The sequence below is a fragment of the Caloenas nicobarica genome, chromosome 16, assembly GCF_036013445.1.
Source record: "Caloenas nicobarica isolate bCalNic1 chromosome 16, bCalNic1.hap1, whole genome shotgun sequence".
NCBI lineage: Eukaryota > Metazoa > Chordata > Aves > Columbiformes > Columbidae > Caloenas > Caloenas nicobarica.
The window spans coordinates 8,901,333-8,928,276 of NC_088260.1; the positions used below are offsets into that span (position 1 = coordinate 8,901,333).

Genomic DNA, 26,944 nt, shown 5'->3' on the forward strand with positions numbered 1-26,944 from the left:
TGACTGACCTCCTCAAATTCAGACATTCCTATCAGTTATATTCTTTTCTGTCATGCCCATGTCAAATGTTGAAATCATCAGATTCATTGTGGGTGTACTTTCAAAACAGTGAAACTATATTTCAGCCACACATTTTGTAACAGCAATTGTTTAAATCTTATAAATCTATGTACAGTTTGGAACATTGAATAAACTCCAAAATAAGAAAGCAAAGAAGAGAAACGTTCCTGAAGGTATTACTTTATAAGCCACACATAAAAACTGGAACTTACATCTAAACCTCTTTGAAATGGTTTAGGAACTACACAAAAGCACAGAAGTTTCTCTTAAAATGGACAAAAAAGGAAAGGAAGAAGTTAAATCACTAGAAGACAGCTGCTCCTCTGAAGTATCATGGAAGGTTCCAGGAAATCACACACACACTTTCAGTTACGTAGTTGTAAACAAAAAAGTACCTGAAATAATCAAAGGCAGTTGAATAAATCTTTTCTCTCAAAACGTTTCGAATAGTTGCATTTGGAACCACATCAGCATGCAGCAAAGACAACCCCAGAGTCAGTAACCTAATAAAAAATAGTTAGAGAATGAAAATGGTGGCATTCTCAAGATGGTGACCAATGCAACACCATACAAACCACGGCTGCAGCTGTAATTCCATTCAGTTCTTTGAGAAGTGTCTGTTCCAGAGCTCTTCTCAAACTGTTTTCATTATCATCACACTGTTTCTAAAGCTGTGACTACTGAACCATAGAAAGTTGAAGCTTTAAAGTCACAAAAAGTGAAAACATTTCATGGAGTAAAATTATCCCCAACTGATACATTGACTGGATCCATGATGCAGGCAACTCACTAGATGAAATTATCCCATGAAGTTTTCTGAAGCACCAAAAGTGACTTTCTGCTTTGAAAACAGATCTTAGGCTCTACATCATTCCTGGCTTTTAAAGGACTTCTCACCACTTGAAGCCACGGACAAGTTATACAGTTAGCATTTAGATTTTTCCCTCCCAGTCCTCTACGACCTTATTTCTTCCACCAAAGAAAAAAAAAAAACAACACTACTCACTTAAATCGGGGTCCGATTGCTGCCACATGCCGATTCAAACTGCCTTTTGCTCCTCCAATGTTCAATGAAAGAGACCGCTGGAGCAGGCTGGAGAAGATCTCTATTTGGTCAGAACTGCAGTACTTGGCTATTTCAAATCTCTGCACCAAAAACTGAGAAAGAGAGAAAGACATGCTTTGCTTCCTTTGACCTTTTTCAACTCAAAAAACACCCCAGTCTTTTCTGTTTCAAACACCTTTCTCCCTCTCAATTATTAGGGGCACGGTTTAGTGCTAGAGTTAGGTTATGGTTGGACTCCATGATCTTGAGGGTCTCTTCCAACCAGAATTATTCTATGACTCCAATGTGCTCATGTAAAAGAGTGTGTATCCTGGCTTTGAGGCAGCAGGACTACCATTGTGACTCCACTCTCCTCCCAAATCATAAGAACTATTAGCACAGAGTAGCTTAATCACTGCAACACTGCCATAGGTGGGTCAATCAGAAGAAATACACACCTCTATCCAGATGTAATGTGGGGTCACCTCTGGTGGACGAGGCCTCGGCTGGCTTTCTTCTGAGGCTGCTAATGGATCTGCTTCTTTCTGCTCAGCAGAAAACAGGCCAACTTTTTGCTCTACTGTCATCTGCCAGGCTCCTGCCATTTCCCGCATGAACTGCAAAATGGAAGATCACAGTGTTTCCTGTTTCAAGAGTGTCTTCTTATGGGGAAAGCACAATCTTTCACCATGGGGCACACAAGAATCTAATCCATCAATTAAAATTTGAGGCAATATTAATGGAGAGGCAGAGACAAGTCTATATACCCCACCTGAAATAAAAAGTTTCTTTCACATCCTAAATTATGATGGGAAGAAAGACTCCATCAGAAGTGCAGCTCCTGACAGAAAGACTAAGGGCAACAGCAGACAAGCACTGGATTTTGTTGAGGAGACTGGACTGCTAGATCAGCTGGTGCCATCCACCCTTCCACTAGATCTACTAAAGTTTGCTGCCTCCAACACCAGGACAGCACAGAGAAGCATGTGCCAGGTTCTCACATACTGCAGGACACAGGCTGGCTCAGGAGCACACACAGCTGGTGAAGAGGCACAAAGATGGCACATAATTCACTTTTTCTGAACCTGCTCTGCGGACCAGCATCCCCTGGTAGAAAACAGACTTGACAACCAAGGTTGCTTATCTGATCTCCTTAAAAAGATACAAAGAAATTTCCCAGAAGCCTAAAGAGGGAAAAAATGAAATTGATGCTTAAGAAGTTAAACACTGAAATGTGCATGTAAACTGACCTAAGTAAATTTAGATTGATGATTATCTCCAGCAAGTGAAACACTTAGTGCTCATTAACTGGAGCAACTAGCAGAGGCAGCTTCCTCAGCTGTGTGCAGGCTGCCACTACACCACACTCAGTTGCTTTATTGCTATTAGATTCATCCTCGCTTCACAAAATACAGCTGTTCTAACCTGTTATAAGATCAGGACACTTGTAAGTCTATTTTCTATGCAAGGCTGCAATGCCAGATACCAGAGGCTCTAACTGATGAGCGGGAACATGGATTTCTTTTTGGTTTAGAACACCATTCTATAAACTGTGGTAGTTCAGAACCTGATTAATGAGCAGCTCAGGCATCTCAGGAGCAAAGCAAATTGTACAGCTGAGATCCTAGCAGATTTCCTTTGCTATATTATTCCTGCTGCTGAGAAAGATTCATTTCCCCACAGTTCACTTTGTGAGGGTGCTCAGACTCCAACAATACAGGATCAAAGATTTCCTGGCAGGCTAAAGTGATTAACACGGCATTTAACATCCTTACTTGACACAGATTCACAATAGCTGTGAATCTCTCAAAATTTTCTTCTTCTTCCCTTGCAGGGGCAGAGAGAGTTGTTAAATAGCTTCCTACCGGCACTTCTATTCCATTCTTGGCAGCGAGCAGCCACTCCCAGCAAGCAATTGCTGTTTCCATGCCATGTTCATTGAACATTCGCAGGGGGCCCCAACACAGATGATGAAGGAGCTGGGGATCACAGTCTGAAAACAAACATTCACTCAGGTTTATTGCACAGAATAAATAAATGCTTTTCACATCAGCATGAACTTGGTGTGCACAATATGTAATAATCAATTCCTAATAAATAGCTTCTACTTTAAGAAGGCTTTTCCCCAATATAAGGCTAATTGAAAAAAAAAAAAAAAAATCAAACCACAGTTTTGCTTCATGTTAAAAGTGTACTGAGTTTGTACACAGACAGTTTTTGTAGTTTATTACACTTGGCATTCACAGCCAGAAAGCAGAACTCCATTTGTTTTTCATTACCTTTGCTGCTTATTAGCAGTGCAGTCAACTTAAACATGGCCTGGGTGTAGAATTCAGCATGGCCTAATTCAAGAGCATCATTAAGCTCTTTGACCATCAGTTTATTCAGGTCAGATGTTCGTCCTGTAGCATTTGAGAACTGAATCATTCCAGAAACCTGTAAAATATAATGGGTTTTTCAAGAGAGAACAGTATTTTTAGGAATCTAGTTTGGTATTGGTCATGTGTTGATTAAGGAACTCCACAGAGACATCTTTTGTTACTACTTTGCTAAATCTTCAGCTTTATCTGCAATCTAAGAACTTCCTGCAAGACCAACAGTAAAATGATCTGTTTAATAACCTAAGAAAATTATACCCTGTATCTTGAAGGAATTTAACTTTAGAGTCTGTATTCAAAATAACATAGAACCATACAATAGCTCAGGTTGGAAGGGACACCATCCCCTGGAAAGCCATGCCAGAGCTCGTGGACACTCCACACTCACAAGAAACTCTGTACTTACCTCTCCTGCGTAGCGGTTGCGCAAGTTAAGAGAAGCCATGAAGTTGGAGTAGTCCTTCTTCACACAAGTAGGTCTTTCAGTTAGCTGGGTCGCCTATGACCAGACCACATACAGGTGTTTATACTGTTCATATACAACCACTTGTCTTTTTTTCTATTTATACCTTCACATATGTTTTAAGTTTAGTTTTCCTTATGCTTATAATCAGAACAGTATCAGAATTATTAGGCACAACAGTACCAGGACCAATAAAAATTAAATAAGGAACACGTTTCAAAGCTGCTGCTAAAAACCAAGCCGGCTGATGATACAGCAGGTTATACTGGGTGCTTCTCCAAGAGATCAGAAATTACAATCACAAACGAGAAAAAATGAACCGTAAAAAACTGTGTATAACTGCATGAAATGTTCAATGCAAAAGAATGTTTTGAGTGAGGCTATGTCAAACTCGGAGCAAAGGAGTGTCACCCAAAACTCACCTATGTTACTATTCCAGAAAGCAGCTCATTTCAGCCTTACGCAAAGATATTACTTTCAAATAATTAAAAATCAACTACAGAAAACTCTTAAACAGTGTTAGATACAGTTCTATTTCCTTGCTGGTTACCATCTTACCTTTCAGTATTTTACAGAACAACGTAATTGGAAGATACCCTATTTCTTTCCGTCACTAACCAAAGTATCTGAGAAATGTTCACGTGCTATAACAAAGGTGAATTAGAAAATCTGTATTATGTGGCTACACTGAATGTTATCAAATTAATATGACAGCTATACAGGTGCACAAACAAACAAGAATTGTGCCCAATACTCACGCCCAGAGTGGTGTTCTGCCTGTTGTAGCCTGCAAAGTGCAAAACGCTTTCTGTAGCCATAGCCAGTCCTGTGTGCTGGGACAAACCTGACACCCAGTTCTGATGTTTGTTTAGGTACTCCTGACAAACAAAGAAACAAAGAACTCAAACAAAGAACTGTTTGTTGGAAAACTACTGTATTTTTCAACACAGGCAGCTCATAAGCAAATGTTGCATCATTGTGAACTACCAGGAAACTTAATTACTCACATACCTGACAATAAATAGACTGTCTCTAGTCCCTTTTAGGCATTGATACCCTGGCAATAAGAAATTCTGAACATCCTCCTAAATATATAAAGAGCAAGACTTGTGCCATTTTGTAGAAGATAAAGTGATCAAGACAGATACTTGAAGGCTGAGGTCTTCCTTAAAAACAATCAATTTTCATTAAAATAATCTTACAAAACGAAATGCTTTGGACTCCACGGAAGAACGCAATATAATTAGTTATGCTTTTACATAAGGATAGAACCCCTTGAGTTCTTTTTAAGGAAGGAAATATGAACTTCAGGTAGAGTTGCAGTGACCAAGATCTTCAGCCTGCCCAGCAGGCTGTTACCAGCAGTAAGTTAGGCACCTCTAGACAGAATCCTTGTCTAATCTGGACTACAGAGTTTCTTCAACTACTCACCAAGAATTAACACAGACCTGCATTTTACTATCAAGAGACTTTTTATTTACGTAAAAGATATTTTATTTATTTTATTAGTACATAATAAATAGTCTTCTGTAATCTTTGCTTTTGGTCTTGTGACTGCTTTCTACTGAACTCTGCCATATGTGAGCGTTTTCTACACCCACGCTCAAATTAAAGTCTCTAGTTCACAGCGATCTCATATATTAGCAGTGTGTCTGTGTATTTAAAAACCATAAAGACAGAAAAAAAAAATCTTCCAAAGAGGAAAACAAGACACAAGTTTTACATCCTAACCATCTGTTTCAGTCCTGCTGATATATTCAGCTAATGTGCCAGCATTAAACAAACTTTGCTTGGCAGATGATTCTATTACACCAAATTCTGACTTCTTAAGTAAATCCAGAATGATCAACAGTTTACGAATCTGTTATTTTCAAGATACTCAGGTTAGGACTACATCAAAAGTCACATCAAATCAAAAATTCTAATTTTTCTCTGTCAGTGCTGTAAAGGAAATCTTAGAGCAACAGAAAAAAAAGCAAAATTATACTTGGATAGCCTGAGAAAAAAACCAAAACCACCCCACAATTTAATTCTCAGATCAAATTCTTTCACACAAGCAGGCTCATTACCTGTAGATGAGATTTTGTAACGGAGGGAGCCCATTTCATTGCTTCTTGCAGAATCATTCCACAGCGTGCAGCAAAATCCTTGACTATGCTCTAGAATTAGAACGCATCAATACAACCAGTAAAATACAGGACATTTAAGAGCAGCACTGGCTTTAATGGTGTAATAAGTAACACATGGAGTAAGGCAGGTTGTGGCAACATTATACAGTTAAAATTTCCTGTAACAATTTAATGTACCCTTGGTAAGCAAAGAACTGTCACACTTCAAGTCAGGTAAAATAATAAGATTTGGAAAAATATAATAACCAAGTGGCATATTGTATTAGAAAAACCTTACCTAGGGAAGTATTGTTAAGAAAAGGACAATTCAGAGTAGCTCACTTATTTATCTCCTTGGCACTTAAAAAAAAAAAAAAAATCAGGCATTATTTTGTTGTTTGGTAAATCAAGGAGGATCACCTACCTCTCTGGCTTCATGTGTGTCAGGGACAGTTATTCTATACGGAGCATCAGGAATGTCATAGTACGGTTGGTCCTTGTGAATGTCCTAAACAAAAACAATTCTCAATAAGATAAAATTCATCATCACTTAATTTGAACACTACAGGTAGCACTCTCCTCAAACAAGACATTTGATTTACCAAACCTTTTTGCTAATACTTTCAAAATCCATCTGAACAGCTCTGAGAAACACAACCAAAAAACCACCATCAAACTTTTATTTCAAATGAGACAGTTCAACAGTTACAATCCATAATGGGTAATCCTGTGGTTTATTCTTGATGCTAAATTTGACTTTCTGAACCACATTTGACAACAACTCTCTAGGACTAGTTTTACTAACTAAGAAACAGCAGTGCAAATATCCTCCTTACTCCATAGAACTTAAAATTAAGGTTTTAATCAATCTTAGTGATCATAGCAAAAACAAATTAAGAACTCAAATAAATACCAAATAAACGAAAAACAAAGCAAAAATTTCTGTTCTATTACAGAAAAAATGGAAATATATGTTTTATTTCCCTAATAGCAATACTGAAAAATGGAACTTACTGCACTAAGGGACAGTGACAGTGTCTGCAGAATATCTAGCATAGTCTTCAGCACAGTTCCACTCCACAGCAAGTGAGGAAATCTAGAGCAAGACAGGATTCAGAAACAAAATAACCACGGAGAGCTGAGGAAGGAAATTATTTTATCAAAAAACGGATCTGCTCAAAGAGCTATATGCACCACCAGGTAAGCCCCACACCGAACGAAGTCCCAAAGCTCGCCATGCCTCACAGCAGCCGAGCTCAGTACAGAGTCAAGAGCTCCCTAAGAGCCAGCCAAGTAGAGCTATTTCATAGGAAATGAAATTCCATTTATTTCACGGGCACTTTGCTTTGCTCCATCCATGGGAATACTAAGCAGACACAGATTTTAAGCAGGGATTTCAGAGCGCAGGTTAAAAATACTACTGAAAGTTATTTTTCAAGGAGATGTTTTGGCAGTAGTAGCAGCCAAGATATCCACTGTTGTCACTGATTGCATAAGAGAAGGGGAAAATGAAATCTATACTCACTTGTCTACCAGACCAGATAAGTATTTGTCTGCAACTCTCCTGATCCTCTTGTGAATGTGGTTGAAATTCACCAGCAGGAACTGAGCATGTCTCTCCAGCTCTTCTTCGTTCTCCTTAGTTTTAGGCTAAAAAGCATGCCAAAGAGAAGTATGAAGCTCTTAAGGAAAAAGACAAGCACACTTTCATAAACTGAAATGAGAACATTTATACAAATTTAAAATTTTAGTTTCCACATAACCTACTTTATCAGCCATCATTGTCAGGAAAGCTTCAAACACCTTATCAGCAACAGCTATCACACACTGCATCATGCCTGAGGAATTGAGAGAAGTGACAGGTTTGATTATCAAGATTACGTTTGCTTTATAAACCTTGTTTAACAGTTAAAAAGTGTTTATGTTTATTCAGCCAACACTGAATCGAGCTGTCTCAAAACAAACCCAGCCTTCTTGGCAAGAATAAAGCAACAGCAATCTAGTGAACATGATTAATATTGTTATATAGTTGCTTTATTTGTTTTAGTTTTGCATGCCTGGAGGTAACTTCCTAGTATCTCAAGTTGCAAGATAATCTAGACAGGTAATCTTACCAGATTTGTCTTTTTGAATTGCTTTATCCTCAAAATAGCAAAACATGACTTGGAAACGATCTTGGTCAGTTGAACGCAATACCCTAGGAAAAGAATAGTTTTGTGGGTTGGGTTGCTTTAAGTATTTTTGGTTTTCATCCTCTTTTTAAACACCTTAAACACAAATCTATGTACTTTAATGTCACCATACACACCACACGCATATGGTCATTTCTCATTTCATGATAATTTTAAGTCTCTAGTAAGTGTGATACGGCTATTTGTTTTTACATTCAACTAACAGGGCTCAGATTATAAAATGCCTGTTTGTCACTGAGAGGGTAACTTTCACACCTCAGGAGAGAGAAACTTGACAATGATGCACTTATATAATCACCATGAACATATAAACATGGTACAACCCTTGGCATTTGTATAGGCTTTGCATTTGTTGAATTTCCATACGATGGCAATACAACTTGTTTAAAAATTGTTTCTAAAATACAGCCAAGATGTTTCTGGAAATGGTCGTCCCTGTTGTCAGTTATTGTCAAAGTAAAAATGTGATGGAGAAGCTTTTTCCTACTTTCCTCACTGCTAGACCTCCACCTCAGCTTCCAGCCATACACTTCTTTGAACAGTAGTAATAAAATACATTTTTTAAGAAAGCAGTCTGTGAATTCAGCATGTTTGATTACTACAATCTAATACATAATACTGAGGGGGAAAAAAAGTACACTACAAAAAAGATTTCTCAGCTCCTACATTACACTAATCTCGCAGAATAGGCAAGTGTCTGCACTGTCCTTCAGAGGCTCAAGCCCAAGACTTTGTGCAGAGGATGCATTACACTTGCAAGACATTCCTATAAAGAACCCTTTTCTCCAATCTTCTATCAGTTCTATACAGAGGAGATCCCATTTTTCAGGCCCTACTATATCACTCCATCCTTTTTATCTATCCTAAAGGCATTTTTCCACAGATGAATTCCCAGTCTTGGAATTGTCAACAGAGCTAATGTGACTCAAAATACTGATTCTCATTTATCTGAGTGTCTGGCAATTCTGACCTGAACATACACAGTTTTTAATAATTTTGGTTTTAAATTCATCAGTGAAAAAATAATGTATATACCTCATATACTCTAGGCGATAAACAGAAAGGAGATAGGTAGACATGGCAAAGTCCAACTTATTGATCAACGCTGATACTTCTGGAGGAGGATCCAAGAGATTTATTATGGTACTCCGCAATTCATTCAATTCAGCCTAGAGATGAACACATGAAGTTATCTGAAGTGGGAGTACTATATAAGTCTGTGTTCTGAAAACATTCGCTGTCAGCTATTACTGTTTACTTTCTAAGCTTTGCAAGCAATATGCCAGGATGCTCCTGTCTGCAGACTAAGACCAACCTGCTCTGACTCAGCAAGTCACAATTCTTCAAATACAGAATTAAACAGAATTAAATACTGGAGTCCAGCTCCCTGCTGAAATAACTGCTCATTTCCATGCAGTTATACCAATGAAGAAATACAATTTCTACACTAAATGCACATAAGTCGGCTCAATATCAACATTGTCCAGTTTCTGAAACTTCATGGGTCTGTTGTGCATTTCTTTGACATCACAGAACTGAACATCCAGTCACAATGCAGATTTCTGTATTATTTGGGAGTCAAAGACATTTCATAAGCTAAAACTCTCCAATCTACTTTATACTGCTACCACAAATAGTCCTCAGGTAAAATCTGTCCTGCAAACACATGGGAGAGAGAAGTAAACCATTACCAAGCCAGAGGATAAAAAGGAAAAAAAACTCACTTAATATTTCTTTGAAAGACTGAATGTGTTGTTTCCTTCCAAAGTCTGTCAATTTTTTTTTAATTGGTGCAAGTTTTGTCAGTCTGATACAAAATGGATGAAAAATTGTTAATGGGCTTCCATCTCCACATAGACTTGGTTTCTACACCTAATCAAAACTAAACACTGTACAAACACTCAACAGATTAACTACACCCAAGCCATTGATGCACACGGCTGTCGTAAGAGTAGTGTGCAAAAGCTGTTCTTCACTAATAGGAGGCAGGTTAAGGGGTATTGTTCTATTTCAATATATCAGGGTTACCATATCATTTAGCACTGACAGACATTATGGGAAGAGATAACAGAAGAAATTAATTCTCACAGAAGTCACGGTATCATTCTTCATGGCAGAGTTGTACTGAAGAACGGATCGAAGTGGTTCTTTGCTGGGAAATGTGAGTAATGGAGACTTGGTGGCAATTTCACATACACCTTCATACCATTCTTCTGGCCACAGACCTGGAGCACAAGTATAAAGAGGAAGGCGGGGTGAGGGAGAAAAACAAGATTCACTAGGTTAACCAGCATTATCAAGCTTTGCACTACTTCCTAGGGCCAATTTTTCATGCACTTAAGCACAAGTGCTCGAAACAAGTAATCCATGTTCCAAACATAATAAACACAGTTAGGTAATTCCAAGCGAAGTTTCTCACTGGATAAGAAGTTTCTACCTGATTACCACTGTTCCTCATGCGTCTGATCTTCCATTTCAAGAACCCAGCTATCAAAACTCATACTTAACTAAGGCTATTAACTTAGGAAAAAACCTAAGTTCAAGTTGAACTGTGCTGAATCTCATAGCGAAACAGCAAAGATGTAAAGAAATCCTACCAGAGAACTGTAATGTAAGCTGTTTGCTTTGTAGCGTCTTTATATCTGTAATTTTTCTTCAGTCTACTGTGAATGGTTTGCACACAGTTACATTCACCAAGGGCTTAAATGTGAGGAACAAGGTTGCGCTCTCAGAATTTACACTACCTGATCCTTCCACCGCAAATCCCATCAGCACTGAGTACAACCAGAAGTCACGGAAGAGCTTTTGCAACCTGGGCTTGGCCTCCTTGATGGGTGGCAAGCGTCTAGTAAGCTATCAAAGAAATAAAAATTAACATCAGAAAATGGTGAGAGTTAAAATAGCTTAATTCTATGCTATAGGATCAATTCATATAACTTCTTCATTATGATTTACAAAAGTAATATCCTTTGTCATCTACGAAAACTAATATTACATCGCTATTGTTACACTGAAGAAAATTAGATCTTGCTAGAATATCTTAAAAGCTAACATTTGAGATGCCTGAAGTAACCATTTCCTTTGTTTTACACAGGAATAATACCATGCTGATACAGTAACCTCTGAAGAGAAATACTTAATATTAGTACACTGTCAACTGCAGAGAGGAAGAGACCACACAGTCCTTTAAAGTGTCTGGAAGACAATGCTGTGAAGCTTTGCTTCAGTGCAAAGGAACTCAAAACCAAATAAATAATAGTCAAACATACTTCTGGTTGCTATTGTTTATTAGCTTTGTGGAAATACATTGAGGCACCAATTGGGGATCTTTTATTGTTTGCACCCACGCACACAATGACATCAGTTCTGGAGAATTTACCGTCTAAACAAGTAAGTAAAAGAGCATTATTAAAATTCTCTGATACTTTTTGCACAAACAGCTGCTACCACCAGAGAATCACACTTTATACTCCCAGCAAACATGATACATAATTTCCTATGAATTTATATAACACAGATCATAGTGTGTTATCCTAAAAAGTGTTAGAACCACAAGCTTTTTGCAATTTGACAGTACAGTACTACTGTGAACTTTGTTAAGAAAATGCCAGATTCTAATCTAACTTGAAGACATTTTCTCTAACTGTACAATGACTCCCTTGAGGTATGAAAGCCAACAGTATTTCAGTGAAACCTTGTATAAAGCCAACTTTGGATATATTTGTACATAATGAGACAGATTGTTCATTCAAAAAAAAACCCAACAAAACAATTCCCTCTATTATAGTAAAATTAATCTGAGTTTAAGCTGGCGAAAAGAACTATGGTAAAAAGTTGCTTGTGCAACACAAATGTTTGCACCAACATAACACTGACTGAAGCAGCAGCAGCCTGACCATCACAACCACAGCAGCCTCAACCATATTTGCCATAAGGTGCCCCCTATTTCAGTATAAAATAGCAGCGACGTGGCTTTTACTAGTCATTAACAGTCAAGTTTACGTGGGTGCTTGACTTTGAAACTTTACAGACACACCAATTCTTGCTCAAAGATCTTCCTCAAAAGTGACTGAGTACCTGCAAAGCCATAAAAGTAGCTCAACAAACAACATACAATTCAGCAGAGATCACTAGGCAAGGGAGGGATTTTGGCTGACGAAGTCAGTTTAGCAGTGTTTGGTTTAGAGAATGTTTACTTTGGGAGATACACAAAAACTAGCGTCAAAGTTCAGATTTAAACCCTGCCATTCCCCTTACTTGAGCTATTCCACACATCCTTTCCATACAGTGGCTTAAAGGTAAGCTTCATTTTCATCTGCTGTTGTTTTAGGTAGCTCTCACTAAAGATGTACGTATACTGCAGAGTGGGGGAATGTTTTGCCTGTGTAAGTGCAGCTAAGCAATAATTGAACATTAGTGAAGACGAGAATGTAAAGTTGGGAACTACAGACAGCAAATTCTTCTATGCCAAAAGCAGAAAACATTTATCAATGGTTACTGGACGGAATATCTCAGCCCTAAGGGCCTGACTTCTGGGGGCGGGGAAAAAAGCAATGAACTTATGGAGAAACAGTAAGAAAATGACTGACTCAACTTGTTCAGTCACAGTGTAAAAAATATTTAAAAAGCACCTTCTGTGGATCCTTCCTTGTTGCAAAAGAATTAATTTTTGTATGGGATAATCACTTTAAATGCTTTTAGGATTTCAGGCTAATGAGTTCAGGGGAAGAGTTTAGACAAAGTTAGTTCAGTCCTGCTACAACATGTTTGAAAATATTTTCCTTCAAGCACCGTTTTTATTCAGATATGTACAGGTATATCTACATATTTTACTTATAGAGACCAGCTCTTTGGATTGTTTGTTAAATTGAAAAAAACCCCACTCTAATGAACATTGCAGTAAGATTTTAACAGTGCAGTCCCACTAATGGTATTCAGTGCAAATGCACATCTTTCTCCAGGTTTATTGCTAAATCCCTACATCTCCTTTATTCCATGAAATTTCTGCTTTGCTCTTCCAAAAATACCCCCATAAAACTCCCATTTTTTGTTGTAGCTACAGCATGTCTGTTTTTCAAATTCTTCAGTACACCTCAGTCCTCTGGTATGCTCCTTTAGGGGATGCCTGGTTCCTCCTCCTACCAAGCTCAAATCTTCAAATTTATCGTCGTCATATTTTTAGCATACACTAGTAACACAGTTAGCACACATTTTAAATGTTACATGTTTATAAATAGAGAGTCTCACACATTTCAGGTAATGAGTTTGTTACCGCTGAAATATGCCAAAAATGACAATATCCATGGGAGGAGGTCAACCAATTTTTGGCAAGCTGGAAGTATTATGTAAGTAAAACCAATTACCACTAAAAACAGATGTATCCATCTAATTAATCTCTGTTCCACCAATTTAATGCTGTTGAATAGGGTAAACGGAGACCACCTGCTGTGACAGAATTCAGCCTGGACCTAAAATTAGGGAAGAGATAACTAAAATTCCATTACTCTATGGTCTCTCAACTGTATTACGTTGTTTTCCAGGTTTTGACCTGTCAAAATGAAGTTCTTATTTCAATTGCTTGCCCTTGCTCTCATCATAACATCCACATTTTGTGGAGTCAAGGACTTCACTGAGCATTTTGAAAGCCTTAAAGACGCACAGACACATGAAAACGAGACCTATGATATGCCCAACTTACCACCGGAGTTCCACAGAGAAAACACTATCACCAATGACCTGATTGCTGAAGAGGAGGAGGAAGAGGACTACCTAGATCTTGACAAGATACTGGGTGAAGATGACTACAGTGACATTATTGATGCTGGCCCATACATGGTTTCTGAAATTCAGCAAGGAAATATTCTTGAACTATTCCACGGCAAAACGAGAATCCAGCGCCTCAATATCCTCAATGCAAACTTTGGCTTCAACCTTTATCGCAGCGTGGCAGACAAAGCCAACTCTTCAGAGAATATCCTCATGGCTCCTGTTGGCATTTCCACAGCAATGGCTATGATTTCTCTGGGTCTCAAGGGTCAAACTCATCAGGAAGTTTTATCTGCTCTTGGCTTTCAAGACTTCATTAACGCCAGCACCAAATACGAGCTCATGACTGTTCATAATCTCTTCCGCAAACTCACTCATCGGCTCTTCAGGCGCAATTTTGGTTATACACTGAGGTCTGTCAATGATCTTTACATTCAGAAAGACTTTTCTATTCTGAACGATTTCAGAAACAATATGAAAACATACTACTTTGCTGATGCCCAACCAGCTGATTTTTCAGATCCTAACTTCATAACTAAAACCAACGAACGCATCTTGAAGCTGACCAAAGGATTAATAAAGGAAGCTCTTGTGAATGTAAACCCTACGACACTGATGATGATTCTTAACTGTCTTTACTTTAAAGGTAAGAATCTGTTCTTTCAGTCTTACCAATTTCTTAGTTTGCAATTCACTGCATACTACATTAGAAATCCCAGACTGAACTTAAATCCAGTCTACAGTTAAAAAAAAAGTCTATTGATCACTCATTAAGAAGCCCATTTTTGCATGTTTCTGTAGCGCAATGATGTTCCAGTCATACCCTGAAGTTAGTGGGTTTTGTAGAAATAGAGCAAATATTTATTACATCCATAACCTCGTAGTCTAAAAGTGAGACTAAAAACCAAGACACGAATGCAGAAGAGCCTCAAAAAGCATAAGTTTTGTAGGAGTCTCAGGTGGTGATGTATTAGTTCATGTGCAAGTTATCAGTCACATTCAGTCCTGCTTCAAGTTATTGGCTTCATTGAAACAGTACAGGCTGATTTCAGTTCAAACATTTAAGATTTCTGGAGTATTCAGGATTCACAGGAATGACTATAAAGAGTTCCAGCTTAAAGTATGGGGTTTTTTTAATATAATCGGAGCATGATCCTTGTCAACAAGTCTACACAAGGGACTGAAGAGAATAACAGAAACAGTATTCTTCTACAACTAAAACCAAACACATTCACTACTTGCAATATATCAGTTAATTCAGCATGAACTGTCTGCTGATATGGGCTCCTACATATATCACTATAGGCTGAACAGTTAAAGAGGCTTGAAGTAAAGACTGTATAATATATTCTTATTATAAATAATTATTTTCAATTTTTTTACATTTAAACTAAGAGTCTGTGGTGAGATTTTCAACATTAGTTATCCGCCTTAGGTTGAAAGTTGGTTAATTTTTCCACAAAGTTTTAAAATGGTATTAAATGAGCAAGAGGTGGGAGCTGCCAAAGAGGAACTAAAGAAAAAAAGGAAATCTGATACTGACTGTTTAAGATGAAAATCAGATTAAGGTCACGTAAAACACTCATAAGGAAAGACAGAGGAGCACAAAAGGATGACAACGTTTGGAAGTGCGCATACTTCTTCCCATAACTTACAAAGGAGTTTCTTTTTTCCAATGATGTTCCTGCTTCCAGGAAGCAAATCCTCAAGGCTCTCTTACATCTGCCTTCTCAGCATTTGATTGTAGGAACTGAAAGGAACCCCATTCCTACAAGTTTATCGCTTCCCACTCGCAAGGTATTACTTCCTTGAATAATGCCACTTGTCTTTTTAAAAGATCCAAAGCAGTCATTAGCATAAGATTTAAATAATCCCGTTCTGAAGTACCATGCAAAAGGGACTTATTTGTATCCTTAAGTACATCTCTGATGATCTTATCATATTAAATACAAAGTTTTATTGTCCATTACACCACTCTAAGGATTACGCAAAGTGAAGAAGATAAATAAATTTTTCACAATTCGGTCAAATTTAAAATACCTTTTTGTTTAATCTGAAATTATTAAATACTTGTGCTATCTCAAAATAACAAGAACACTTCAAAAATTATACAGCTTTAGTATTGGAACTCTTGAGCCATCAAGACCAAAAAGACTTTGGGCTTTTTCTTCTCCCCATGGAGTCCTGTATGTTCAAACTGCCTTGGTGCTGCCTGCTGAAGGCTGCAATTTCTAACCCTCAAAACCAAGAAGATCAATTCTATATTGCTGTCTCCCATTCTTTCATCTTACAGTGACACTCTTCTCATAATTCCATTTCAAGTAGAACTGACATTTTTAAAAGCAAGTTCTGCTCCTGGTTTCCCAGTTTCCCCACCAGCCCTAGATATGCTAATTTTTGTCCACGTTTTTTTATTTACAATATTTCCACTGTCTGTATCATTGCAGACAAGCTCTGTTAAGCCGTCAGAGATGAGAAACCTATGGGCATTCTCAGGTACACAGAGATGCTCAGTGCAAGTGATGCTGAGTAATGGGATACTTGCCAAACACCATTAAGTCTCAAGCTCCTTTTATATTAAATACCACCACAAAATTATCGGAAACTATTCACATTGGTAAGAAGCGAGTTTTATCTTGTATAGGTGTCCAGTCTATCTCCAACTGAGATCGGCCCTCCATTCTGCAGAGGTCCGAAAAATTATTTATGAGCTTCCTATCAAGTAGGAGCTGGTTATTTTCGCCATGGTAGATCACAGCAGCTTTTGATAACTGACAAATTCTGACAGATCCAAAATTGCTTCTGTGAGATTCTAGTCATGAACACAAGAGAGAAGTCGATCAGCGGAGACAACTTCTGCCACAACAGATGGATCTAAAAAACACCTTGGTGGGAAGATCCAAAACAGAAAGCCACAAAAGTCAAAGTGCCAAGTGGTTTCAGTTGACCCCAGATGGCCACGTGCCTCCTACTGGAGAACAGTGTTTTACCCCAGGACAAACACATCTGCAAAAGTGAATTCAAGACGAGTTCCCCAGCTCCTCCCTTTTCCTAGGAAGAGCTGGTACACGTGTCCCATTCCTCAGGTGATGACGGTGCTGCTGAAGCTCCCCCGACCCACAGCAGCTCCAGATCTTTAGCCAGCTGGAGACCTGCGCCTGTGAATTCCACTCCCTGGAGAACAGCCAGATGTTGGGCTTTCTCAGAAGTGAAACTATTTGCTTGGAATTAGCACAATCCAGTTTATATCCCTTTCCCTTCAGAATATTAATCACAGTCTGATCACCTCTCAAACAGCTCCCCAGCAACCCAACATATGAAGAAACTATTTAAAATGAAGGTTGGACTTCAGGCTTTTTTTGTTACTTCACAATCAACGTGGCAGATTCATATAAGGATCTCAGAATCACTTGCAACCTTTTAAAAAAAGGTTACCAATTAAGGTTTAATTTGTAGCCTCTCCACACAGTTACAGCCACACTCCCCAGGTACTTGCTTGCCAACAGTGACCTAAAATCCAGAGTTTTAACAGGAAATACCAGTAACACTATTTCCACTATAAAATTCTAGCTTTGTCTGCCCATTAAGGAGAAAATGTTTTTTCCAGACCCTCAGTTCTGAAAAAAGATCAACAGGAACACCACTTAAAAAAAAAGCATCTTCTTTTACACAGACAATAAATATTTGGTGTACATAAAGAATCTTCACATAGAAAGATTCAAACCCCGATGGCAAAGCTTTCTGGGCTGCAAAATGTGTTGAATCGTATTCTTTGGGCATAAACCCCATGTAGGTGTGCTGAAATCACACCAAACTGGGGCATGGAATTCAGAGGTCCACAGGCAAACACTTCAGGATGTCTTAACACAAAGTTAACTGGCTTGAATGGACTAAGCCAAGGTAATGCCTTCAGCATGGTATCTTTTACGCAAAATGAAAACAGCCATTACTTAGCTTGACATTTCTGATGCCTGAAACAGTCTGGTTTCAAGTATCAGATCTCTCAGAAAATACGGCTATGTCAGTGGTTTTGCTGGTGCAAATCCTGTCAAATACTCTGCATCTGTTTGAACTTCATAATTTCCAGGCTCCTTGTAGAAAAAAAATAGTACACGGCAAGCCCTTTCAAATCTACGGTTTGTGTTTACCTGCTTTTATAATTCAGAACATTCAAATGAGACAAATGTTAAGTTAGAAAGAAAGCCAGGAATTTTAAAGTCACTTTAAACTTGTAATCTTATTTTGGTTTAACTGAAATGAACAATCTCGTACAGTAATTCCCAATTCACACGAATTAAAGCTTAATGTAAACTGTCATTCTGCAAATATTTCATTAAACAAGGATCTTTGGGGGTTTTTTTTGTTTTGTTTATCGGTCTCCTGCATTGCATTAACAGGAACTTGGGAGAATAAGTTTCCCGTGGAAATGACAATGAAGAGAAGTTTCCGACTGAACGAGAAACAGACAATGAAGGTTCCTATGATGCAGACTAAAGGGAACTTCCTGGCGGCTGCGGACCCCGAGCTGGACTGTGGAGTGATCCAGCTCCCATTCGTGGGGAACATCAGCATGCTGATCGTGCTGCCGCACAAACTCTCGGGCATGAAAACCCTGGAAAAGCAGATAACACCTCAAGTGGTGGAGAAGTGGCAGAGAAGCATGACAAACAGGTATCTGCTGAAAAGTACATCTTGTTAAAGTCTTAATGTATTTTCTTGATGAGATTGGCAAGGGTGGGTAAAGAGCACAGAGGGTAATAAATGATATTTTGGTAAAAAACATTAAACATAAACACCCACACCCCCCCCCCCCCCCGATGGATTTATTGAATCAAAAATCAGGACCATCGATTTCTCAAAATTTAAATGCCATCAAGAAACCAAGGATGATTTAAATAGAAAATCCTAAAGGAGTTCCAAAACTCTTTCTATTAAGTATTTAATGCTGTAAATTTAAAGAAAAAGTTCTAACTGATAAAGTTTATAGTGAGGAGGAAAAACAGGAGTATGCTAATAACAGGTTATTTGTGCAGAATAATCTTGATCCTACGGAAAGCAACCTGTGTTCACTGTCAGCACTACACATTTCACATCTCTGTTGTGCAAAGGCACATTCAGCAACCAACAATGGACATCACAGTCACGGGACAGAAAAAATTATATAGGCTCTCTTGTGCAAGATGACAGGCTGGGTGGTATCTCTCTTCAGGCTTGATAAAAAGATAAAAAGAGCTGATTTGATGTACTATTCAGGAAGCCAATCTATTTCTACTTTATACAATAAGTGACACATCTCTAATTTAGTACTCCAGAAAACCTGACACGTCAACATTTATCACCAGCATATCCAACCAGGTACCAAACTGCTCAAAGCCAAATATCTTATACATATAAATAATGTAAATCATTGTAAGTGAAATATTAAATTGACTAACTAGAAGTGTTGGGAGAGAAATTACTTTTTTAAAGCACATCTTAAAATTAATGATGCCCAAGATTTGAAAATACAAGTACAGTGAACAGTCCTGTATATTTGTGTCCTGCTTGCTGAAGACAGCTAAAAACCCAAACCACAAAAGGTCTGTAAAGCAAAGGAGTCATGCAAATATGTATCTCCTCACTGATTTTTCATTTTTGTTTTTACTAGAACAAGAGAAGTGGTTCTGCCTAAATTTAAGCTGGAGAAGAGTTATAACTTGATTGGTTACCTGAGATCCATGGGAATAGAAGAACTGTTCAATGAAAAAGGCGACTACTCTGGCATATCGGATGAGAAAGTCACCATTGACAGGGTATTTACTCCTCTCCTCTTTTCCTTTCTGATTAAACTATATCACCTGAAAGCATGGCAACACAGTAAGCTAAAATAATATTTTCTATCATCTTTCCTGGGAGACTTAGGAGGGATGTGGGTTTCTCTGCATGTCCTTGTCTATTCATATAACAAGGAGCACGTTTAATCAGATGTCAGAGGCACTAAAAGCCTTGTGGTCAGTCAGGAACAGGCTGATTCACAAACCAAAACCAAAGGATTGTAGCTGCAGAGGTGCTAGCAAGAGTGTCACAGGGAGCCAGGTGCAGGACACGGAGCGGGGAAGGCTGTGAGCACATCACCTGAGTGTACTTATGAGATCCTCAATTTCTTGTTTGTGTTTGTTTTCCTTTCCCTGTTTGTTTGAACAGTTCAATCACCAAGGCACAATAACTGTGAATGAGGAAGGCACAGAGGCCGGGGCAATAACCAACGTCGGGTTCATGCCTCTTTCTACTCAGATTCGCTTCATTGTCGACCGTCCCTTTTTGTTTCTGATCTATGAACATCGTACCAGCTGCCTTCTGTTCATGGGTAGAGTTGTCAACCCAGCCAAGTCTTAAGCGCAGAGAAGACCTCCAACACGCTGTGATACATGGGCTGTATAATTACATGTTAATATACCAGTATCATAAAGGAAATTTTATTGTCATATTAGCTAATACCAAAGCCACTGGTATCAAAAGAAAATATGTTATCTACATGTAGTTTCACATGAATGGACTCACAGCAGTAGATAATTTGACTACAATTTTAAATGGTTAGTGCCATGTATCAATACAAGTGTATTAAAAAAAAATCACAAAATAACTTACACTTTGTGTTCTACTTCAGTGTATAAAACATAATCAATAAAACATTTACACTATCTGGATTCTTGAAGTTTAGCTCTAAATTTGTGCTAGGGTGCCTATTTACAACAAAAAGATATAAGGAAATCCTGAATACCTGACCAGTCTTAGAAACCTAAATCTCCCCTGGGTATTTTACATAATCTATCTTGAAAAAAGAGTAGGTGTCTGCATTCTTTCTTTCACTTGCATCATTTAACATTTAGTAGACAGACACAATAAACTTTACGGACCAGTGCACCAAATAAGAGGAGATAAACATGTCTCAGAGGAATGAAATACTAAGGGATCCACTGCTTTTCCCTGACCTAACTTGTATAATTTCAATACAGTTCTCTGATCTTCATCAGTGCAAGTGGTATCAAAATGAGGCCGACGAGGTAAAATACATAAAGATCCTTAGAACACCTTCTACAGTGAAAGCAGCCAGCAAAATGCCCTTTCACTGGCTCAGTATCACTTAATCCTCTGATTTATGGAAATCACGTTTGTTAAGAATTCAAATACATTCTCCATGCTTGATTCGATGGACAAAACCTTTCAAGCCTTAAACTAAGATGTAAACTTTTGGAATAGTTTTGGTAACGACATGTATGCTGTACAAAGCCTGTTTCACATCTGAAAAAGAGAAAATTTACCTGCACTCTGCAGCATATTACCGCCTCCTCAGAACAAGGAACAGAGATCCACCTTACATTCAAGTTATCAAAGCCAACAGACATACCTTTGCACCATACCTTTAAAAAAAATGTGTCTCACAATCCAGTGAGCGTATTTTTATTACTATTTGCGGTATCAAATATTGTATCCACCTAAATATATTCATATTATAAATTTGTCTTATGTTAGCAAAAATATTAAAATTGAGCTACAAACCAACAGTTCTTTTGAGAACCATGAATTCTCTTAAAGAGGTGCTTTCCAATATTAAGTTTAACTTATTGATTTCATTTTGCCATTGTAATTTTGCATCTACTATGTGTATGTGTCCTGTACACAAAGCTTTTTAACATGACAGCCAGAGAAATATCAGTATTAAGATGATGAAGGATGATGAAGAGCTGATATTGAACAGAAAGCTCAGATGTTTCTCTATTCATGTCTCACGTTGTGTTTACTTATAAGCCCACCATGTGGGGGACAATTTTCAATATGTAAGGTCCATGACAGAAAATATTAACATTCATATATACATACTGTTTTATTTATAGTCAAAAACAAAATCATATTCAAAAGATTAAATATTCATGCTCCAGATTTAATTAGTTTATCAATGATTAAATGAGCTGGCGCATCTGAAACATGGGGTTTTCGAGACCTAAGTAACAGGAATTATTCAAGGGAAAGAGTTCAAGCAGAAAAGCAAATCAGCTACTACTCAAAACTCCTGATCTTCATACATTGTGCAAGAAAGTCAAATATTTGCCTAAACAACCATAATGTAACCATTAACTCTTGCTTCAGATTCTGGCACTATCTGACTTCATTTAAAGGTCACATTGGTTAAGAAAAAATGCAGTTCTCACCAGCTATTCAGAACAAATGTATCATCAATAAAAATTTGAAACAGAAAAGTACTTTCATAACTTTTGCATTAAGTCTCTAAAGAGCATCTATCTTTTCTCAATATGCAAGGAATGATCTTGCTTTCATTCAAATCAGTGTCGGCATTACTGACGTCTGAAAAATACCACCCACTAGAAGACCTCTCTCCACACAGGAGCAGGTAGTTCATGCAAAAACTGAGTACCTATCGAATAACGGCGATCCCAGACATTTATAGACACACTTCTGTAAAGCCAGGATCTGGCCCTTGTGATCGCTCATGAATTCAGGAAGAGCTTATGTTGGAAACCGGTGGGAGAGACAGGGGAAGGAAGGGAACACTTCTTTGATCTTTAATCAGTGCTAATTTTAGGCTCAGCTCTTTGAAAAGTTTCAGTAAAGAGGTTTGTGAAAGCAGACTATGAAGTGACCGATTTTTTTTTCTGCTCGTTAATGGATTTGCAGTATGAGCAAGTTACAAGCAGGCATGCCCACCACAGGTATGTAGTACATTTTCCCCTTTTGTCACACTAGCTGTGCAGGAAAAGTTCCACAGAAAAATGCAACTTCAGAAGGGGAGAAAGTGATATGATGCTTTTTGTCCTCCAGTAAGTTTATGTCTAGGGATCTTTTAGACATGATGTTTTTCTAAAAGCTACAGCAGTTGGGCAACTAGTCCTACTGACTTGGAAACCCAGCTTGGACGTACCCAATTTTCTGTTGGAGATCTAAAATTGTTGCATACCAATTTTTGGCTGAATTAGTAGTCGTACTTTCATTTAAAAAAAAACCAAAGTGCTTCCCCAGAAGTTGTCATCCAAGACCAAAACCAGATATACATCAAAATAAATGAGTCTGGATCGGACACCAGTGTCCTTCTCCATTTCCTAAAATGCTTTCCGCATGACAACCAAATCTAGTTTCAGAAGATACGGGACACTTCCTCCTCTTCCTCTCTTTTTTTTTTTTTTCCTTTTAAGAAGCAGAATTCACGGTGCTGCCAAACTAAGATTTATTTTTAACTCTGTTTCTATTAACTTTTGTTTTTTTCACTTTTCCTCCTCAGGCCACAGACACATGCTGTTTATTACAGTGCATGCCAAACACTATTCGAAAAAATATCCCCTGTAGTATTATTTAGCTCATGAATCTCAAATTCATTACTAGCAACAATCTAACCCTGAATCACAAAAGATTAATTATTTTAAGAGATATGTCATTATTATACAAATGTTTCCCCCCCTCTTAAAGCAAGAAATATTATTTTCCATTATTATAGTTCTTTTGGATGCTTACTTCTGCACTAATTGTTAATCAAACCATTCGACCATGGAATAGAACTGGTATTTGATATATACGAGAAAATGTATTGTTTGCAACAACCCAGCCATTGGATACTCACCACAGCAATAACAGGAATCAGCACACCCAGATTCCCTGCACTGCTGGAGGCCTGGAAGAGAAAAAGGAAATTATCAATTAACCTACAGAAGCATTTCTAAAATACCTGCTACAAGACAGATTTCAAGCATCAAACATTCCTACTGTCTATGCAAATGAAAACATATATTCCCAATGACAACTCTGTACCCTGCAACACAGATGTGCACGAGGTGGCCAAGAGACCACCCCAGAAATCCACAGCACTGGGCACATCCCACAGCCTTCCACAAAACTTTTCAGGTGGCTCCTCAATACAGAAATTGAAGGGATTTTTATCCCCTCCAGCACAGGGTCTTCTACGTTTGGAAGTCAGGTATTATGCCTTGAGACAGAGGAGAGAGAGTACCAAATAGTCTTCAGATGAGGCAATAATGATACAACCCAACTAAAACACATTTTAGTTATCTTTCCTGTAGTGTCCAAGATAAAGCAAAACAAAAGATGGATCCTTAAATATTTTTGAAGGAAATAAAATATATATTAAAATATTATTTATATTAAAATATATTTATATTTATATAAAATAAAAATATATAATAAAAACTGCTATCAGTATCTTCATAATAAAGAAACACTGCCTCCTAGCTCAAATCCATGTTAAATCAATGTTTCCCTTTCCAGGCAGCTTTAAGTCAGTACAGCAGCTTGTCTCCCATAGCGATTCCAAAACTGAAACAGTGGAAAAATACCCCTGAAAGGAAGAGGGTGGAACCTAATTGAGAAGTGTCATTTTAGCGCAATGTTTACAATCTGTTTTTCACCATTTCAGCTCACTTATCTGTGGTTAAAAGAACCTGTGAGACCTATGGAGACATATTTTCCACCACAGACTTCACGAAAAGCAGATTCTAGACATGTTCCCTTTAAAAGAGTTGGCATCCATGACTGAATGCTGCTTATCTTCAAAGCGATCAGCTTCATTTCATTCTTAGGTTTAAGGAAGCATGGTTTTGGTTCAAAGGACACATAGAAAACTATGTTTAGTCTTGCTATCTGTATAAATGCACAGCTGCACACAATTGAATATCTGACCTTCAGTGCTGGTCCTTTCTCACTGGCTCTCTCGCTGGCTCTCTTGCCCTCTAGCCCGAGCTGAACAAACAGTTCCAGCAAGTTCATCAGTAGCTCATCCACAAGGTGTTCTCCTTGGATGTTGGCAGCGATGTTAGCCAGGGCGTTAATGACTGCTAAGGAACAGTGTCTGTGAAGAAAACACAGTTATGAACAAGGAAGTCCTCCACGTTTCACATTTTCGGTGCTTTCTTCATAATGCTCATAGTAACCATATATCCAGCCTACCCCAACTACCAACAAAGTCAGTGATAATCTTTAATTATAACAGGGACTAAAAAGCAGGCTTACTAAGAAAAAAAATTGTTAATGGCTTGCATTGAATCCCTAACAAGTGCTGGCACCACATTTAAAAAACAACAACAAAACAACACCATCACCCCCCTGTCCCCAGACCAAACACCACCCCAATGGAGCTTCATTAGCTTTTCTAGGCTAAGAGATTAATTACTCTATTTACAGATGACATAAGTCATCAATGTCAATTATCATTTACAAACATTAACTCCTCACAGAGGGGGAAAAAAAAAATATCAGTACTACCTGTAGTGAAAAACATTTTTAGGAATCTCTACATTATGAAATGCTACTATTTTTAAACTATATATTTTATTTTTTAACATCAAAGAGAAAAGAACAGTACTATCTATAACCTTGTTATAAATCTTATACTGGGAAAAAGTGAAAATCCCTGACGTAGCATAAAGGATATTCAATATAATATTCATACATTCAAGGGACACAGTCAAGTGTTACCTGTATCCGTGATCCTTATAATCTTTTGTGGCAGAATAAACAACTGAACTTGCTTTAACACTGATCTGCTGAAACAGATTCCACACCTCCTGGTAAATATATTGCTGTAAAAAACCCACAATAAACAAACCACTAAGTAGAGCTTATTGAATGCAATCTCTCTAAAGAACAACCCTGTAAAATAAAGTATAATGAAGTTCTTCAGAGAAGTATCTAGTCATAGCCTGAGCAACAGTTTCGGCTTTCATTAAGCACACAAAGGAAGTGCTTTCATTAGTGTTTCTAATTGCTCAAATTATACAAAATTTATTAAGTTCTTCAACTCCGCCCTCCTGATGGAAAACTTTTTCAGGCTTCTGAGTTTTGGCAAATAATTGCTTGCTCGGAGGCACAAATTACATTCAGAAAAAGTCAGTTAATTAGTGTATGACCGAAGAAGGCAATCTATACTTTTAAATGTATGGACCTACAAAGACTTTGAAAGTTAATTACTGATATGAAAAATGATAATGTGCACCTATTCAGGACAGAGACTAAGTTTATAATCTTATTAACTTTTTAAAACATTGAGTTTGGTGAGGTTTTTATAGGTTTTAATTTTTTATTTATTTTAAAAAAACCCTTTATTTTCTACGGGGACTAATCTTTACAGGGACAGCATCTTACACATCATTAATTAGCTTTCTTTAGAGACATGAGGATTGTACAAGCACATATCTGTGGTGAAGAAAATAAAAACCTTAAAAAACTTCTGCAAATGCAGTTTGTAAAATATGTTTCCTTTTAACTACAGGAAAGGGATCAGGAACTGTCACTTTCGTGGCCAGTTCTTTCCTTACATTTCCAGTGATCACCAAGCAGCCCAGCTGATCAATGATGAGTACATCAAGATGAGAAGGTGGCTGGCAAAACTTCTGCTGTAAGATCTGCAGGATGGGTTCCATCATTTTTGGGGTGTCCCTCAGTGCCACTGCAATGTGCCCTAGTGCACGAATTGTGTGGTCAGGAATCAAATGAGCTTCCCTGTTACGAAAACAAAAAACCCCAAAACAGTACCTTTAACTGTTCAACAGCTCTCAAGACCTCCAAGCATGGTTACATTTCGTGTAAGAAACAGTTCAAATACTAAATTTAACATCACTAACAGCTTTAAATATTGCCACTCTATATACTCATCTACTCCCAACATTAGAGATATACTTGCACAAGTTGGTTTTCAAAAGAAAAAAAGAAAAAAAACAACTCACACAAAAATCCACTATCCAAGAAACCCACACTAATCCATGAACAAACTTCTCTAGAAACAATGAAAAGAGGTAAAAGTGATCTGCAAAACTTTAAGACATGACAGTCAGACCAGCTACAACAGGTCCTGGCCTTGGAAGTTTCTTGGTTGGCAAGTCTCTTAAAAATGAAGCAAGTTAAACGCCACAAGTGGCTAACTGTGTCAAGCC

The 26,944-nt window shown here is 37.8% G+C and overlaps 2 protein-coding genes across 2 annotated transcripts in view; one reads left to right on the top strand and one right to left on the bottom strand.

Annotated features, from left to right (window-relative positions):
* Positions 1-26,944, bottom strand: part of PI4KA (phosphatidylinositol 4-kinase alpha) — a 56,795-nt gene that overhangs the window by 16,241 nt on the left and 13,610 nt on the right. Inside the window, exons 16-35 of the mRNA XM_065646179.1 lie at positions 26,330-26,513; positions 25,491-25,594; positions 24,696-24,864; positions 23,623-23,673; positions 10,991-11,099; positions 10,335-10,471; positions 9,282-9,415; positions 8,169-8,251; positions 7,822-7,892; positions 7,580-7,704; positions 7,069-7,150; positions 6,479-6,562; positions 6,016-6,105; positions 4,705-4,824; positions 3,890-3,982; positions 3,385-3,541; positions 2,971-3,098; positions 1,564-1,722; positions 1,067-1,218; positions 456-563 (exon numbers count right to left, since the gene is read on the bottom strand). Coding sequence (XP_065502251.1) covers positions 456-563; positions 1,067-1,218; positions 1,564-1,722; positions 2,971-3,098; positions 3,385-3,541; positions 3,890-3,982; positions 4,705-4,824; positions 6,016-6,105; positions 6,479-6,562; positions 7,069-7,150; positions 7,580-7,704; positions 7,822-7,892; positions 8,169-8,251; positions 9,282-9,415; positions 10,335-10,471; positions 10,991-11,099; positions 23,623-23,673; positions 24,696-24,864; positions 25,491-25,594; positions 26,330-26,513 — 2,340 coding nt within the window. The remainder of the gene's footprint in view (positions 1-455; positions 564-1,066; positions 1,219-1,563; positions 1,723-2,970; positions 3,099-3,384; positions 3,542-3,889; positions 3,983-4,704; positions 4,825-6,015; positions 6,106-6,478; positions 6,563-7,068; positions 7,151-7,579; positions 7,705-7,821; positions 7,893-8,168; positions 8,252-9,281; positions 9,416-10,334; positions 10,472-10,990; positions 11,100-23,622; positions 23,674-24,695; positions 24,865-25,490; positions 25,595-26,329; positions 26,514-26,944) is intronic.
* Positions 12,460-20,710, top strand: SERPIND1 (serpin family D member 1). Its single transcript, XM_065646499.1, has 5 exons — positions 12,460-12,544; positions 13,787-14,658; positions 18,410-18,683; positions 19,660-19,804; positions 20,196-20,710. Exons 2-5 carry the CDS (start codon positions 13,803-13,805, stop codon positions 20,385-20,387), a joined length of 1,467 nt encoding a protein of 488 aa, XP_065502571.1. The 5' UTR covers positions 12,460-12,544; positions 13,787-13,802; the 3' UTR covers positions 20,388-20,710.

Bases quoted from the DNA above. Each gene is read 5' to 3' on its own strand.
- SERPIND1 (XM_065646499.1), top strand. From the start codon at position 13,803: ATGAAGTTCTTATTTCAATTGCTTGCCCTTGCTCTCATCATAACATCC. The intron at 14,659-18,409 runs GTAAGAATCTGT...TTGCATTAACAG, and splicing joins TAACTGTCTTTACTTTAAAG to GAACTTGGGAGAATAAGTTT. The intron at 19,805-20,195 runs GTATTTACTCCT...TTGTTTGAACAG, and splicing joins AGAAAGTCACCATTGACAGG to TTCAATCACCAAGGCACAAT.